The following is a 16,910-nucleotide window of genomic DNA, read 5'->3' as shown; positions in this document are numbered from 1 at the left end:
AGCTCGGATGTACAGGAATGTATGTACTGGAATCTTGCTACTAGCCATTTATATGGACCAGTGATGATGGGAAGTGAATCATGTTCAGTGGGGATCCTTCCTAAACAAAGCACCTTGGTCAATACCATGCTTTTACAGAATGGGTATTTAATATTCTTTGTTTTGAGAGCTCACTTTTCCTGTAAAATAAGAAGTTTCTCTTCCCTCTGTGTTCTAAAATTTACTGTGCAGTTCATACATTCCTGAAGTTAATGGACTGATTGCTCTAGATATGGAAATACATAAACAGTGTCAAAAGGGAAACTCCCGAAGTCCCCACGCCTTGCTCCTGCGGTGTGTGTTGAAAGAATCAAGAGCAGAACATTCTGGGCTAGTTTGTTCTCTGGATGCATGCTCAGGCCATGCACCATTTCATTCTCTCTGTGATATATACACACTGCTAGACGAGGGAGTAGGAGCTGCCTTGGCCCCACATGAGTAATGTGAAGTTTGCAGGTAATGTTAGCTTTTGGTTCTTAACAAAATGTGGAACTTCAGAGACACTGCATCAGATTGTAGGCCCTTGAACCATTCATTTCACAGGGTTTGAGCCCTGTGAAATGTAGAGTTAAAAATTAATGATGGAATAGAAGCAGCTGCCTTGAGTAACCGAAGGAGCATCTATGCCTTGAATAGTGGACTTCAGCGTATGTGTTCTCCTGAGTGTTGACATCTTGCAGTTCACTAGCATGATAAGTGAATAACTGGTAAATAAATTGACCAGTTGTACAAATAGTGTTGATTGTCACAATCATCAATAGTGACAATTATAATCAATAGTGACAGTATAATTTAACAGTACTTGTACTGTTTTGAGTGGGTTGACCAAAGCAGAATCAAAGATAGGTGGTACAGGCCCCAGCAACTCCTGGACACGAGGTGTATTTGCCTTCAGTTGAATTCAGCCAACTTTCTGTAGTCCCTGGATCCATTTGAGTCTCTGTTTCCAATGTCTCCTCTTTCTCAGCTCTCTGCCTTTCCATGTGCTTAACAGATAAATATTACTGGAGTTTGAATTGGGGGTAGTTTAAACTAGGTTAATCTGAATGTTACTCTCTAATATTGTTAATATTTGTGCATTATATCTAAACTTACATATATGCATGGATATATTTTTTTAATTATATAAATAAATATTTGTGGTACTTTTTGTATTTTGACTGATGGTTATCTCAAGAAACTTAATGAATTATGAGAACGGTTTCCATAAATAGGAGGAACATTAACCTTTGCACATTATTTAATGGTATTTATGTGTCATTCATAGTTGTGGCAATACGTGGTACTTATGACAGGCAGTGTCCTCCATTTTCAGAATAATCGGTTTTATAATAATTCTGAAAATTATAACTTGAATATAATTCTATGCCATCTACCTGATTTCAGCTAGTGTAAACTGTGTATAGATAAATTCCAGGCATTTAAAAAGTAAAAAAAAAAAAAAAAAAAAAAAAAAAAAAAAAAAAAAATAAAAATAAAACCAAAAATTATTAATTGATGGTGAGCATTTGAATATTATTAATTTCCTTAATCTTACCTGAATATTTCTACTTCACTTATTTCAAGACACAAATATGACATGCTTTTTTATCATTATATGTGTCATTATAACAAAATGGGTTAAATCTCATATCTACACTTCTGTTGCAAAGAAGTTGAACTAAGTCTTTCAAGCAATTCTGCAGCCAAATGCACATTTCAAGATCATGGCTTGGGAATCCAGCCAGTAAATTAAGAAATAGTGAATAAATGTTTGAAAAATGCAAATTTACATTTCTCTGTTATTGTCTGCAAAAAGTTTAAAAGAGAAATTAAATAAAATTATCCTCCATCTTTTAAATTTGTGGGCCATTACAAAATGCAGGAATGTACAGGATGGGGTAACAGCTTTCCTGGTTTGTCCTTTTTCTGCCAAGGTTTAGCAGCTTTCCCTGTGGTTAGTACAGCCATCCAAGCAACTAATCCTATATCTATAAACTGCAATGTCAAAGGATTAAAGTGTGCCTGGGAACACAGGTCAAATCTGCTTTAGATCACAACAGTTCGGGTTCAGCTCCTAGCTGAAATATCACAAAACTACCATGTAATTTAGTAAAAGTTTTGCATTCCTTTACTTCAGCTGCTGGTTGCCTTTAATAAAAAGAGGCCCAGGATTGATTTCCCTGAGAAGGTATTTTTCTTTGTCTCAAACCAAAGTAGTATCAGCTGGAAAGTAGAAAGATTTATTAAAATATTTCTGTATTTTATATAAATAACTCTTTCAAAATCTGCTTTTAAAATTCTGTAAGAAGTACAGTTTCTGATGATGGATGCATGACACAGAGGTTTCTCTGCCCTCTCTCTGTCTATCTGAACACAGTGACTTCAGAGACAGAGGGCAGTGGTGACAAGTTCCTGCCTGGCACAGCCGGTGTCTCCTCTGGGACTTCTCCACCTTTCCAGGTGCCCCAGAGTGACAGGTGTGAGGCTCTGCAAGAACAGTAACCAGAACAATGGTTCACCTGCTTGAAGGTGTTGCTGAGGTTGTCAGTCTACAACCTGCTTCCATAAAAACTGCTACCATGAAAAAAACAGATGAGTCATTTTCAAAGGAGACTCCTTCTGAAGGAAATGGACCCACTTCTTACGGAAGCCTGCTGCCTCCCTGAGCCAGGTTAAAAATGTGAAGAGAAAGCTTCCCATCTTCCCACCCTGGTACAGCTCTTGGATTATTATCCTTTATTGATTCTTCAGGTAGACAGCAATGAAATTGCAACAAGCAGTCCAAGGACAATCAAGAGAGACTTCAGGGCCTTGGGACAACTGGTTGAGGAATCAAAAGCATAGATAGTGTTCTCTGTCCTTCGAGCTGCAGGGAATGATGAGGGAAGAAACAGGCAGAGCCAGCAGATCAATACCTGACTCTGACCAGTTGTGTGTCCAGACATGGACAGTGAGCAGAATGAAGCCCCCATAATCTGAGGGGAAATGGTTAGTGACCTGCTACCCAGCACAGATGCACAATTGTCAGTGACCAGCGGGACAAGGGCAGTGATTATCACCCTGTACTGGGCAATGTTGAGGCCATGCCTCGAGTGCTGAGTTCAGTTTGGGGCCCCTCATGACAAAGGAAAGACATTGAGGTGCTGGAGTGTGTCCAGAGGACAAGAGAGCTGGGAAGGGCTCTGGAGCACAAGTCTGATGAGGAGTGGCTGAGGGAGGTGAGTGGGGAAAAGGAGTTTCAGGGGGACCATATTGCTCTACAACTACCTGAAGGAAGGTTGTAGCTAGGTGGGGATCAGTCTCTTCTTCCAAGGAACAAGTTGTGCCAGGGGAGGTTTATATTGGATATTGGGAAAAATTCCTTCACAGAAGGGGTTGCCAAGCACTTAATAGGCTGCCCAAGGGAAGTGGTTTATTCACCATCCCTGGAGGTACTTAAATGATAGATGTGGCACTTGGGAACATGGTTTATTTGTGTACGTGTACTCAGTGATCTTAAAGACCTTCTCCAACCTAAAGGATTCTGTGATTTTATTATATTTTCTGATTTTTTCCAGTATGCTCTGTTACAATGCCCAGATTGTGTAAGCATCTCTTGGTGGCATTCCCTGCCTTCCATTGGAGGGCTGCTGGGACCAGGAGTGCTGCACACAGGTGTAGTGGCATACATTAGCTGTGTCTCATCTGGGAGTAAAGAAAATTATCATAAAATATATTTTACATAAATAATAATCTAATTTGTATGACATGTAGAATGATGTGCACTAAGCAGACATATGTAACTACATTTATTGATATTGAGTCACCAAGAAAGCCCAGCTGTTTATACCGTATTATCTAACAATGCCATATCCAGATCCGCTCTTACTTTTTTTTTATTGATTCTTCTGTTAGGTAGGGCTGTGTCTCTTTGAAGGTTATTTCTATATGAGTTATTGCAATATATTTTTATTTCCAGAAAAAAATTGCAGTTATTCTTTTAGAATATTTGCTTGATGTTAGCATTGAAATATAACTATGAGCAAATATATTAACTCAGTTTTGATTAGTATGGGTGGGTGTGATTTTAATGAATTTATTTGTATTTTAAGGCTATAGTGTATTATTATAACATAAACTAATTACCACCTTCAGATTGTCTGTTTTCATTATAAGATATAAAAACCAATATTTTATGCCAGTGTACCACTGTAGTGAAGAGGCTGTATGCTTCTTGTTCTGACCAAGTTTACATGTATTGAGGTGCAAATTTAAAACTCTGTGTGTTGTCAGTTTTTAAAGTTACCATCACAGCAACTGACATTTTAAAATTTGTTCGGTTGGTTTACTTAGAGAAAATAGTTTACCAGGTGAAATGAAAGGCAGTGTACTTTTCCTGACATAAAAAGCCCGCCGGGACTGAGTGGAGGGCTCCTGCCTGCTGCCCTCTGCTGGGGTTACTCCTGCTGGTGCTTCCCGGTTTGTCGTGATCTCCAAAGGCCACTCACCTCTTGAGTTCTTCCCTTTCTTATTATAAAACATAATTTTGTAACCATGTACTTGTTTGCTTCACGTTTTAAAAAAACTGAATCTGGGCACATCACATAGCCTTTGGGACAATGTGCCTGGAAACTCAATTTCATTGCGATGGAGACTCATTTAAAGCTTGGGTCTGGCAGGCTGGGCTTTGGTGCTGTGGCCTTGCTGACAGTGGTTTCTCATGCTCTGGCAGGTTCTGCGCTCCGTGCTGCTGTTCCCGACCATCGAGCGCATGGCTCAGTCCCCCCAGGGGAAGCTCATGACCCCGCTGCTGTGCAAGCTCCGCTACGCTCTGTACATGCCCGTGTACCTGCTGTCCTTCCTCCCCGAGGGAGTCAAGGCCTCCCTGGTGAGGTTTGCACTGCGGGGGATGAAGACCTGTGATGAGTCTTCAATAACAACCTCCATAAATCTCTTCAGTGTCGACTGCATTGGTGAGCACCTTTTCTGTGTTAAACCATCTTTTGTATTTTTCTCATTTAATGAGAAAAATTCTAAATTTCTAATTTAAATGTTGATTTAGTTTTTTAATATTAAAGCATGAGTTTTGAAGAATAACAGATCTGGTCTTTTCTAAAATTAAGACCATGGGTACAGGAAAGTCTCATGTGAGTAAATTTAAAAAAAAAATCTTAAAGGCAAAATAACAAAATATTTTCACAAAGAATATATATTTCTTAAGCAAACCGGCCTATACTACTGCTGTGATTTCTCACGTGATTAAAACACTCTTTTTACAGTCTACTTTATGTGACTTACATCTGCTTACTTTTTCCATTTCATTCGTATTGAATGGTTAATGTAAATCAGTAATCAGTTTCACAAAGAGTTCTTTGCATCTGTTTTTATTAAGCTGTTTTAGCCAGCTGTATAGACTCTATCATCTGAATTGGAATCTTGGTAAATTCAGAAAAGGACCTTCAGCCTACAAAGACACATAGAAGTTACTTTATGCATTGAATTTCAGCACTTTTTTGGGCATAAAGAGAAAGATTAACGCTCCTCCAGTGCATATTGTACATATATTTTGCACATTCTAGCTAGAGAAACAACTTCAAGAAGCAGAATAATTTCAGATCTATTATGTTAAGTTTAGAATGAAAACCAGAACATGAATTGTGCTATACTCCAGGTATTTTGGTAAGTTAACAGTTTAAAACAATTTGGAATGGAATTGACATGCTAACGCAGTAATAATAGCAAGAAGGAAGTTTTGATTGCATTAATGGTAGTAAAAACACATTCCTACATTTCCACTTGGGCTCTGTCTTCTATCAGTTAAATTTTACTTACTAATCATCCAAACAGATGTGCCAGAGTAACTTGGATTGCAGTGAGGGGCTGTACCTTTCATGGATCTGTGGGTGTGTGGCTCTGTGTGGGAGTCCTTACTGTAGGACTGTAGACAGACCAAAAGCAGGATGGGTTTGTGCTGCCAGCCTGGACAGCCCCACTTTTGTTGTACAGACAGGACATAATGACAGTCACTCCCTTGCAGTGCCCTGTGCCTGACAAAAGCAGGCTCCTGGGTGATAATGCACATTTCTGATTGAACTCCTATAGTTTATTACTTGAGTTTCTATTAATTGATGACAGTTTCATGATGACCAAGGAGAAAGCAACCATGCAGTCATGCCTACACGGGGTGTTCAAGTGTCTTCCTTTAATAGTTTTGTCTCAGAAGAAGGTATGTGGAGGTCTGTGAGGTCACATCTCCACAAGCCAGGAATCCTTCTCTGGTCCCCACAGATAAACTTTTACCTCTAAAAAACAGGTTACACACAGCCAGGGTTGTATTGGAAATGGTCCTTGGCCTGTGTTAACCTCCAAAAAAGTATGGCCAGCCATTGTTTGTATGTGTTGTTTGGCCCAGGCCACAGCAGCGACAGGAATCATTTAACAGAACAGGATTTTGTGTTCTGCTGTTGGAGGCTGACCCTCTGAGCTCTTTAGTCCCCAGGTGAATGAGCCAGGTTGATGTGTGCCTGTCAGCCTGTTGTGATTTCCTGTGTGTACCAGTGTCTGACCTGTGTCCTAGCTGTAAGGTAAATTGAAGCAAGAAACCAGGCTGAAGGCTCTTCACTCATAGGATGTATTCTCTGCCTATGTTCAGTTTGTTGCCTGAACTAATTCTACCAGAATGAAAACCCCTGGGAGCCAATGTCTTGTAAAACTTGCATAAATAGGCCTTATTGATGCAACTAGTTCTTTTGGGCTTGTGATAGCATCTCTCTCAAGCAGAATTCCCCTTTGGTTTACATCTTTGGAAACTGATGATGTTTTACAGCCCAGTGACTCAGGACCACATGCATGGATTAATAATCTTTGAGCATCCGGATATTGCCTGTTAACCTTCTCTTTTATTGTTTGAGGACAATAGAAAATGTTACCATTCAGCAAAAATTTGCTAATTGAGCACAACAACTGAGTCTATCTTATGAGACTACTCATCTGTGAGTTGCTGAAGCCTCTGAATTTGTGGTAGATGGTTTTCTGAACATTTCCTGTTCCCTTAATAAATTACCAGATATGGTTCAGAAACATTCAGCAAATGAAGTTGTTTCTTCTCTCCAGGAAGGTTGCATGTCAACTCATTAAAAATATATATATATTGCCTTTGGCATGTAACTCTGTTGCGTTACTGTAATTGTAATAAAAGCTGTGATTAAGGGCAGAAAAGATGGTAAAAGTTTCCTTAAATCTAATACGTCCGTTAAAACAAACCAACCTGCCAGGGATTTGTTACCACATCCAAGGCTTAGTCACAACAATGTTTTCTCTCCTCTGAAAGGAAATGAGATTTGAAAACTTAATTAGAGCAGAACTCTGAGACCAAGTGCTTCTCCCATTGACACTGAGAGTGAAAAGCTCCATTCAGTTGCTGCAGGATCAGGCCCTTGGCTGAAAGAATCAGTGAAGGAAGAATTACATTACCGATCTGCCCCACTGTTACAAATTACGTTTGTTCCTGCTTCTTATCCAAACACATCTTTCTGTTGTCCTAACTCCATAGTTGATGATATATGGAAGCCCCAGTTACACAGCAAGAGGAACTGTGATGACGCTGTCCAGAAAGGGAACATAACAGAATGTCTTGTCCCAAAGAGGAAACAGCACAGAAGGAGAAGAGACAGCAAGGACTGTAAAGAAGATGGATTGTAAGGAAGGATGGGAACATAAGGTGTATAAATAATAAAGGACCTATAAGAAATAAGCGAAAGGGGTTGTAGGGCCTTTGCTTACCTGGTTTAACTTCTAGCAAAGATATCTTAGGGCAGAAAAAGCATTACAGTGGACAAACAAGCAGTTGAGTACTTGTATTTAGGAACTTAGGAGATGAATAGACAGAAATATTGAACATTAGTGACCCTGACTTATCTGAAACATTTTCACTCTGTTTATTCAGGCTAGCAAAACAAGGCTTCCCCTATCTAACACGGTGGTGGTAGTTCTACAAATCATGTATAGTTCTGCAGTGCTGGAATACTTTTGCACTCCAATGTCCTGAAATTTGTAAACATTTCTTCGGTGACAGATGCCAGTAGTAGACTTACAGGGACAGTAAACCATTCTTTCTACATGGGACAGGATTTATTGTCCAGCCGTTTGACTGGCAAACTTCCTCCATTTGTTTCTGTAAAATTTCCACAAAAGCACAGACATTACATAATGGGTAAACACTGCACAGCTTTTTCGAGAGGCAGGCTTACAGGTCAGAGGTTAATGTCTGGATGACAGGGAAGATACAGATAAGCACAATAGCAAGAAAAACCTCTAACTGGCCCAAATGAGGTGGGTCCTTTGTGATCTTGAACCTGTGACTTCCCTGGAGGAATCTACCTGTTTGTTTAACCTGGTCGGGGAGCAGGGGAGCTCTGCAGCCTGGGGCTGGGGGAGATCTGCTTTGTACTGTTGGGGCAGGTTGGGAAGGAGGGGACTCAGAAGCCTGAAACAAGGCTTTCAAATTCATTCAGGCTGTCACGTGAGTGAAAGCTGGAAATAAGAGAAATAGTTAATTTAAGCATCCAACAGAAGTTGTACAACAAATAATTAAGATAAAACTCCAGAGTTGTGTTTCAAATTTTATCTTGTTCCAAGTGTGGAAACATTCAGATTTCATGTGGAGTGTTTAAATTTCCCCTGTTTTACAGAGGAAAAAAGGGCTATGGCAGTTTCAGGTACTCCACAGGACTGTATAGGAAGCAAGTCCCATCTGAGGTATTGAGGCTTATCTCCCAGCAGTAGCTGCTTCTCCCTGTGGGATGTACAGGATGACAAAATTAAATCCCTGAGGTGCCAGAGAGCAAAAGGTTCTATTGTGGGATAAATTTTACACTATCAAATAGCACCTTGGAGATAAATTTACATCACAAGCCAGTAAAATGTAAGCTTCCAGTTGCCTATGAAAATGGAACAGAAGCTTTTACATTGACGACTCAAGTTATCTTAAAAGTTTCTTTCCAGGAAGCCAACTGGGAGGTAGCATTCTGGGTTTGAATTACCCAGCCTCAGGAGTTATCATAGCTTGAGATCTGTTTCTATTCCAATTCTTTTTATTTATCAGAGATAATAATGTGACATTATGGTTGGTCTTCATCTGATCACTGTGAACATCACACTGTCTGAATAGTTGGCTTTAAAGCAGGAAAGGTGAATCACACCCTGCAATGACTGATGCATTTTACTAATCACAGAGGGACTCTCTCTACTAGAAACCAAAAGCAGAGGGAGATAAATGCCACTCAAAATCTACTGACTGTTCTTTTTGCTTCAGATACCAGGAAACAATGTGTTCCAGATTTTCTATGCAGCTTTTGCATCATGTTGTGTTCATGGAACTCAGTAGCACCTCCACCTATTCTGCTTGTATTTTTCAGAGATAAAAACCAGTGCTTAAGGTATTAGGTAAGCACTTGATAAAAATCTTCACATGAAATGGTGAAATAAGAGGTTTTGCCCCTGAAAAAATCTTTTTAAAAGTTGTATAATTGCACAGCTAAAATTTAGTTTACCTTTCTTTCTTGCTCTGCTTTTTAAATTAAAATGCAAGAGAAGTTATGATGAGCAGATGTAAATTCAGCACAGAAAGCATAGTTCTTTTGATTTTTTGTTGAATGGAACAAAATCAGAAGAGCTCTGCCTTCCATGCTGAATGGAACAAAACCCATCCATTGAGACATGCACAGCCAAGGAGGATATGCACATTATGTACTCATCTAGGTTTTATTATTTCAAATGCTGTACCAGCATGTTCAGAAAAGAGCCCAGTGTTCAAGACAAGGGATGAGCTATTGGCCAGCATCACTTAGCTGGTCAGCAGCAGAACTCTACATAGACCTACATCCCAAGGCAGCAAGTTGATCTACTGAACCTGCCTAGCCTCTAGTTTAACTTAAATATATATATATATATATATATGTGTGTGTGTGTGTGTGTGTGTGTGTGTGTGTATGTATGTATGTATGTATGTATATATGTATGTATGTATGTTAGTAATGAGCAGCTTCCCCAAACCACACTGGCCAGACAGGCTGGTGCATGCACTGCATTTCAAAATAGAGACAGAAACTGATACTACAGAGGATTTCAGGAAGCACCTTGCAATCTCACACCTACATCTTTACCATCCTACCATCATAGTAGGCAGGAGAATAAAAGCTTTCCCTACACTCTGGGCACTGGGTAACTGTGCAGTTCTTTGAACCCAGACCAGGACACTTTCAAGTTGGTTTTCCAGGCTGATGGAAATCCAAGCCCTGGTAGTAAAAAGTGATTGCTTTATTTCTTCTGATGAATGTACATTGTAGATAACTTCTGGCTACAATGCAGAAACCATTTCAAGGATGTTTTATATTTAAATATGTATAGAATTTCAAACATGATGGATAGCCAGACAAAGTTTCATGGTGAACAGAAATTACTGACATGGTACATAAATTCCATCTACATAAACTAAACCATGTTACATCTGTGCAGTGTAGTGCAGTATATCACAGGTGGGCAAAAACACTGGAGCTCAGCAGGTCTTCTCTCTTCCAGTGTGCATTCTTTGATGCTCAGTGGGACAGAAGTGTCAAAAAATTGATACAACAGGTAGTCTCTCCCTCTTCACTAGCATCTGATTAATTAGGCTTCAAGAGAAGTCTGTCCTGAAATCAGGTAACTCTACGGCTGTCTCCTGCAAGATGTTTTTTGCCTCTCTGAATTTGTTCTGCCAGAAGGCTGCTTTAGGTAGCCCAGCAGCCTGGCCCAGTGTGCAAAAACCTCTGGTCCTGCAGCATTTCTCAGCAGCCTCTTGTGTGCTGTCACAGTTGAGTCCTATCCACTTCTGACATTTTAAGTGATGATCGTAATATGTGTTTCTGTAAAGTGTTTAAGAGCGTGTTTCCTTACCTGTGGAAACACAGTAATATTTTATCACCTGCTTCGCAGGAAAAGGTGCCACAGAATAACAGTCTTTAATATTTTCATGTTTCCTTTGCTACTGTTTATTTTCCTGTGTGATGCCTGACTAAAATGTTTATTTAATGTAGTCGGACAACTCACCTTACCAAGGCAGCACTTAAGCTGATGGAAAAACCTCACATCTGCTCTATTCTTTCTGTGAGTGAATAAACTTTTCCTTATTTCAGACTAGGATGCTCATATTAAATTACTGGAGGAAGGCAATGACTTTTATGTATTTATAGTCCTATTTATTTATTAAAGTTAATCTGCTTCATAATTTACCCCATTTCAAAAAGAAAGAAATATGTTTAATGAGGACTTTTATTACTTGCAAAAGCTTTTACTTTCCTGTGAAAGCCTTATGAAAATAATAGTAATAATGTGGAAATTTCTCATTTGGTCTGTTTCTGTTAATTATTCCTCTCTTTCTTCTTGGGGGAAAACCCAACATAAAAAACTCCCATCATAAATATTACTCATAAGGCGTGAATGTTTTGATAGTGGAACTGCTGATCATTTCCATGAAATGTGAGGCACAGTTGGGATTTGGTTGGGGAAGGGGAGATTATTTATTCACCCCTGCTGAGGCTTCATCCCCAGGGACATGATTTACACCCACAAATTTGCAGTGAGTCTAATGATGTGTTGCAAATGGCATGAAAAAGGAAGAGGTAACATCAACAAAGCAGAAAGGATGTTGAAAATAAGTGTATGCCAGTGAAGTGCTACCAGCTACAGTTGCTTTGTGTTAAACTATGCCAGACAGTCATCTGCGAATTGGCACTTTATTTTTCCTGGGCCAATACAAACCCCCCTGAATTCAGGGGAAGGACTCCCTTCTGCAGCAGGCTCATGCCTTTTGAATGAGACATGTCTGGTGAAACTCCCCCAAGGAATATCTGAAGTAGAACTCATGGCTCTGATATAACTTGTGTTTACTGGTTAGAAATTTAGCCTGATTCACCAAACTCCTTCATCATGAAGTACCAGCAAAGCACTTAAACACATGCTAAATCCATACTCATGGGTAAATTCCAGACATTTGTGTCTTGGAATAAGTTTTTTTTCTGAAAACAGCATTTACAAAGCAGGTAATTAATTTAGTACCTGTTATTCCATGTGACTGAAGAGGACACTGGTTTGGATTTAATTCCTATGATCAGCTAAAACAATATGGCAATCCACTTTGCTGCTGCACCTTGTCATGAAGATGTCCACCAGTGCTCAATAATTCTTTAATGTGACAATATTGACAAGGAGAAAATTCCTACAGAATCTTCATGGATCTGGGAAGGAAATGCTGGCTTTTCTTAAGCAAACCCAGTGGCACAAGAGTGTCACTTTGCTTAGTGCAAAGGTCAGTTCTATTTAAAGTGAGGTTTAAAAGTAGTGGATTATGTTTACGAAGTACAAAGTGGTATGAAGTCCACCTTTCTTATGAAACAAAGCCACTTCATTTGAAAGAAGGTTCACCTTTTTCAAAGGATGGGTGGTCCAGACGTTGAATTTCATTAGGCTTCTTCAAGAAAGAATCAGCACCAGGTCCCAGTCCAGAAGGGCACTTAAACTGATCTCCATGTAGCTACTCACAGGCTAGACCCCTGTCTAGCAAACCAGGGTAATCCCATAGAGCTCAGGCAGGAACCACAGGGTGGAGATGCTGAATTGCTGCAGACAGTGTCCATCCTGGCCATTCCTTATGGAATGAGCACCATCTACAGCAGATCCTTCTGTGTCCCTCTTGCAGGGTAAGAGCAGACACTTTCCATAACCAAAGTCTGGACACTGGCAGAAATCCCAGCATCACAGCCATCTGCCACGGTATGTGAGAGCTTAAACTGGAGATGAATTTTTCTACTTAAGGGACAGTTCTATCATTTGAAGATGGTGGGAGTTGTTCCAAAGTAGCTTCAGGCAGGATTAAGCCTGTGGACATTTCAGTTTTCCATCACACATGCCACTTCATCTGCACATGCTTCATCACACAAAGTAAATGAGTGTTTTTCGCACTCCCCAACAAAGCATCTATTGTTTGCAAAACACCTGGGTATAATTGTTGAATAACTTTTTATTTTTGTCTTTAGCCTCTACTCTGCTTTCTCAAACACAGCTGACTGATTTTCTTGTATAGTTCTGATCTTCCTGCAACTGTAGTACCAAGCAGATTGGAGAAGCCCCCGTCCGTAACAATTGCAGCTGTTTCTGCCTATTCATGTCCATCATGGTTATACATTAACTGCTGTGTTTGCATTCTAAATTCAAGTGTAAACTTAAGCAGACCCCAAAGTCAATGTTTATATCTTGTAAACCTCTAAACATCAACATTTTATCTAATGTGTCTGTGCATGTGTGGAAGCACATGTTCCTGCATTAGTCATCCTTGATACAAAGCAGTTCCTTCTGTTTGATGTTTTAAACAATAAGTTATACAATATTTCCAAGATTGCTGTTGGCAATAATTACTGGTAGAAAATATGTTTTCCTCATAGGAAATTACAGTGCTGTTTGGTATTATTACTTCTTACCACTGTTTTCTGACTCCTTCAGAGGAATGACAGAGATTGCTTCGTCAAGAGCAAAAGATAAACTGGAAATGAAGCTAATGTTACACTTCACTGAAGAACCTTACAGTAAGACAGGCAACTTACCAGGAAAAAAATATGATCAGATAGTAGTATATTAATTGAGGTAAAATTATTTTCAAAAATTCAGCCAACTATTTACAGGTCATTTTGGTACAAATGTAGCATTTATTCTTAACTTTGCAATTTAGGCAACTTTCCTTTAAGGAACTTTTCAAAGAGTTGTATTGCAGCATGTTGAAGTTCAGATGAACTGTGCAGCACATGAAAATCACAGACTCACAGCATGGTTTGTTTTGGAAAGGACCTTAAAGATGATCCAGTTCCAACCCCCCTGCCGTGGGCAGGGACAGTTTCCACTAGAAAAGGCTGCTCAAAGCCCCATCCAACCTGTCCTTGAACACTTCCAGGGATGGGGCACCCACAGCTTCCCTGGACAACCCATTCCAGTGTTTCACCATCCTCACAGTAATAAATTTCTTCCTAATATCTAATCTAAACTTGCTCTCTGTCAATTTAAAGTCATTCCATCTTGTCCTATTACTCCACGCCCTTGTAAAAGTCCCTCTCAGCTCTCTTGTAGCCCCATTAGGTATTGGAAGGTACCATAAGGTCTCCCAGAGCCTTTGCTTCTCCAGTCTGAACAGTCCCAGCTCTGTTCATGGGAGAGTCTTCGGCAATAATCATCCCATTGAAGTCAAATTATTTTATTCTTTTACCCTTTGCGTGTAGTCCCTCAAAAGGACAAGCAAAACTCTGTGTGCATATCTGCAACTCAATGTTCAGCAGTAACAATTTAGAAATAAACTGTAAAATCTGTGGAGCAGAAATGTTATTTTCCTGATAGCCTAAGTATGCTGAAGCCAGCTTGACTGGGACCATTAGCACTCACATGCAGTATAACTCTTTCTTAGATGCCAAAAAAAAAAAAAGATCCAGTCAGGCACTTGGGACTCTTTCCTTTGGCTACAATTACTGGCAAATTATCAATTTAATTTTATATTGTCCAATTTACCTTTACAGAGCCCAGGAGTGGGAATTTAACATTGTAATTTTGCATATTTAAAAATATTTCTGAAGCATTTTGTAATAACAGATTATTGTGAAATTATCCTGCTGCGAGGCAGATTTGCTAGGGGATGCATCAATGAAATGTTATGGAAGAAAGAGACTAAGAATTTGTGGAGGTTTTTTGGAAGTCTCTTGTGTGACAGAAGAAAGCATCACTTCAGGCTTTTCCATGTCAGTACTGCCAGCACCTGACAAAAGATGTCCCCAGTCTCTACATGGTCCTTAGCCAACACAAACAACAGTCTGATGTAATAGCAGTAATAGATATTAAATGACAAATGGTGAAATAGCAGATTCATTCTGTGAAAAAAAACCTGACAGTAAATGACAGTTTTGTAAGGCAGAGCATCAGAAGTCTCCTGGGAAGCTGCAGTGTCAATATGGGAAAGAAAGATGTATGGAAACAAACTGTAGAGAGTGAGAGACTAATGACAGGGTAATGAGGTTGCTTGTTTTTCACAGGGCATAAGACTTGGCTATTAAAATCACTCTGCTTCCTCAAAAGAATATTTTCAAGTGTGCACAGAGGTTGGAGCACTTTCAATCAGACCAGTGTCATGGGAGCTTTGGCTTCCTTAGCCATGAAAAGGTGATTAACCTTGAAACAGTTACTAAAGGACACTTGATGAATTCAAAGGAAAAGATAAAAAATCCCTCTGTATATCACTATGAGCAAATTTGTGCTCATGAATGATGTGAAATTATGGTGGAGAAAGAAAATCATAAGGGACAAAAGGACTACTGGAAGATGGTAGATGTGGCAGGTGATGTGCAGGTCATGTAAATTTCAAAAGTATGGAAAATAAAATCACACTGCAAACCTTCAAAAAACATCAAAATTATTAGTTAATTGTCTTAACAGACAGAGGTGAGAGAACTCACAGAGCTGGAATATCAATATGAAGGGACCTAACACTCTTGGGAAAGAAGAGCAGTGAGAAAGCAGGAGGATAGATGTGCTTGTCTTTGCATCCACATATTAAAGACAAGAGACCTGTTGAATATCATGTCCGCCAGAGCATGACAGATGGATTTAAGGGACTTCTAAGAAAATTTGGAGCTATCCAAAGTGCAGCATGTAATATGCTTGATGGTAGAGGAGGGAATCCACAACATACACTGTTCAGCTACTTCTCACAGTGCATTGCTTTACATATATATTGAGATATATATATAAATAAATAAATATATATAAATATATATGTAATAGAGCAGGAAAAGCAATTGGCAGAGAGTAATGGCAGTTTGATACAGAGCATTTGAAGATGGGGCAGATTGGCTTCATATTTTCACAAAAGGGTAACACCTGTGCTAGAACAGAAATACTTAACACGTTTACAACATAAAGTTCTATTTATTCACTAGTCCCCTTAAAATCCTGACATAGTCAGTGGAGAAAGAGGTAACACTTGTCTTATGTATCTTGGTCAGTACTTAAGGATGAGATGAACCATGTACTTTCATCTGACTGTGAAGAAAAATTAAGCTTTATGTACCCACATATAATCAGGTGAATCCTGTGACAGGTATAAAATAGAGTTGTTTAGACTGAACAGGAGACAACTGAAGAACATAGAAAGAGTTTTCAAGTAAAGAGCAGTAATTTAACTTACATGTCCATGGTAGATGAGGTAATATATAATGGAGTGCATTGCAACAAAAGTGATTCAGATGAGATTTTAGTTAATGATGTGAGCAGAATTCTAGATGGGATTTCCTATGAAGATAATGAAACTTTCATCATGTGCGCTTCCTAATGACAGGATGCATAAGTACCTGCTGAAAATAACAATAGTACCATTGATTCATCCTAAGAAAAATGGAGATCACTTCCAGCCCTGTAATGCTGACTAAATATACAAGAGTAGCATTGAGAATTTCAGAACCCATAATGAGGGACAGTTTACCATAGAAGAACCAAGCAAAACAGGTGAACAGATGCAACATAGAATGATTGAGGAAACCCAAATATAGGTAAAGCATGCCTGATGTCAGACATTAGTTAAAAGCAAATCTGAAAGTTCATAAAATGTGACTGAATTCTGGTATGGTTTTCGCCTTCTCCAGTTAGCATTCTCCAGCTATTCAGGCTCAGTTGAGTTAGCACTGCCATGCATCATCCCCATAAGCAGTTTGTGTAGGGGAAGAATCTAATTCTGTGGAAACAAGCCATTCTATTCCACTTGGCCTCAGGGCCTCAGAATAGTTCCTGGTTCCACTTCATACACTGGTGCAGATATAGCCTACATTTGTACTTGCAAAAGCAACAAC

At 39.3% G+C, this 16,910-nt stretch overlaps 1 protein-coding gene across 6 annotated transcripts in view; it reads left to right on the top strand.

Moving 5' to 3' along the window:
• LDAH (lipid droplet associated hydrolase) overlaps positions 1 to 16,910 on the top strand; it is a 111,123-nt gene that overhangs the window by 69,054 nt on the left and 25,159 nt on the right. For all 6 annotated transcript variants that reach the window (XM_053939062.1, XM_053939065.1, XM_053939064.1 and 3 more), the window contains one exon: positions 4,733 to 4,973. In XM_053939062.1, the coding sequence (XP_053795037.1) occupies positions 4,733 to 4,973 (241 nt within the window). The remainder of the gene's footprint in view (positions 1 to 4,732; positions 4,974 to 16,910) is intronic.

The sequence above is a fragment of the Vidua chalybeata genome, chromosome 3, assembly GCF_026979565.1.
Source record: "Vidua chalybeata isolate OUT-0048 chromosome 3, bVidCha1 merged haplotype, whole genome shotgun sequence".
NCBI classification, from domain to species: domain Eukaryota; kingdom Metazoa; phylum Chordata; class Aves; order Passeriformes; family Viduidae; genus Vidua; species Vidua chalybeata.
The sequence above is the reverse complement of the archived record's forward strand: the minus strand, read 5'-3'. Positions and strand labels throughout refer to the sequence as shown.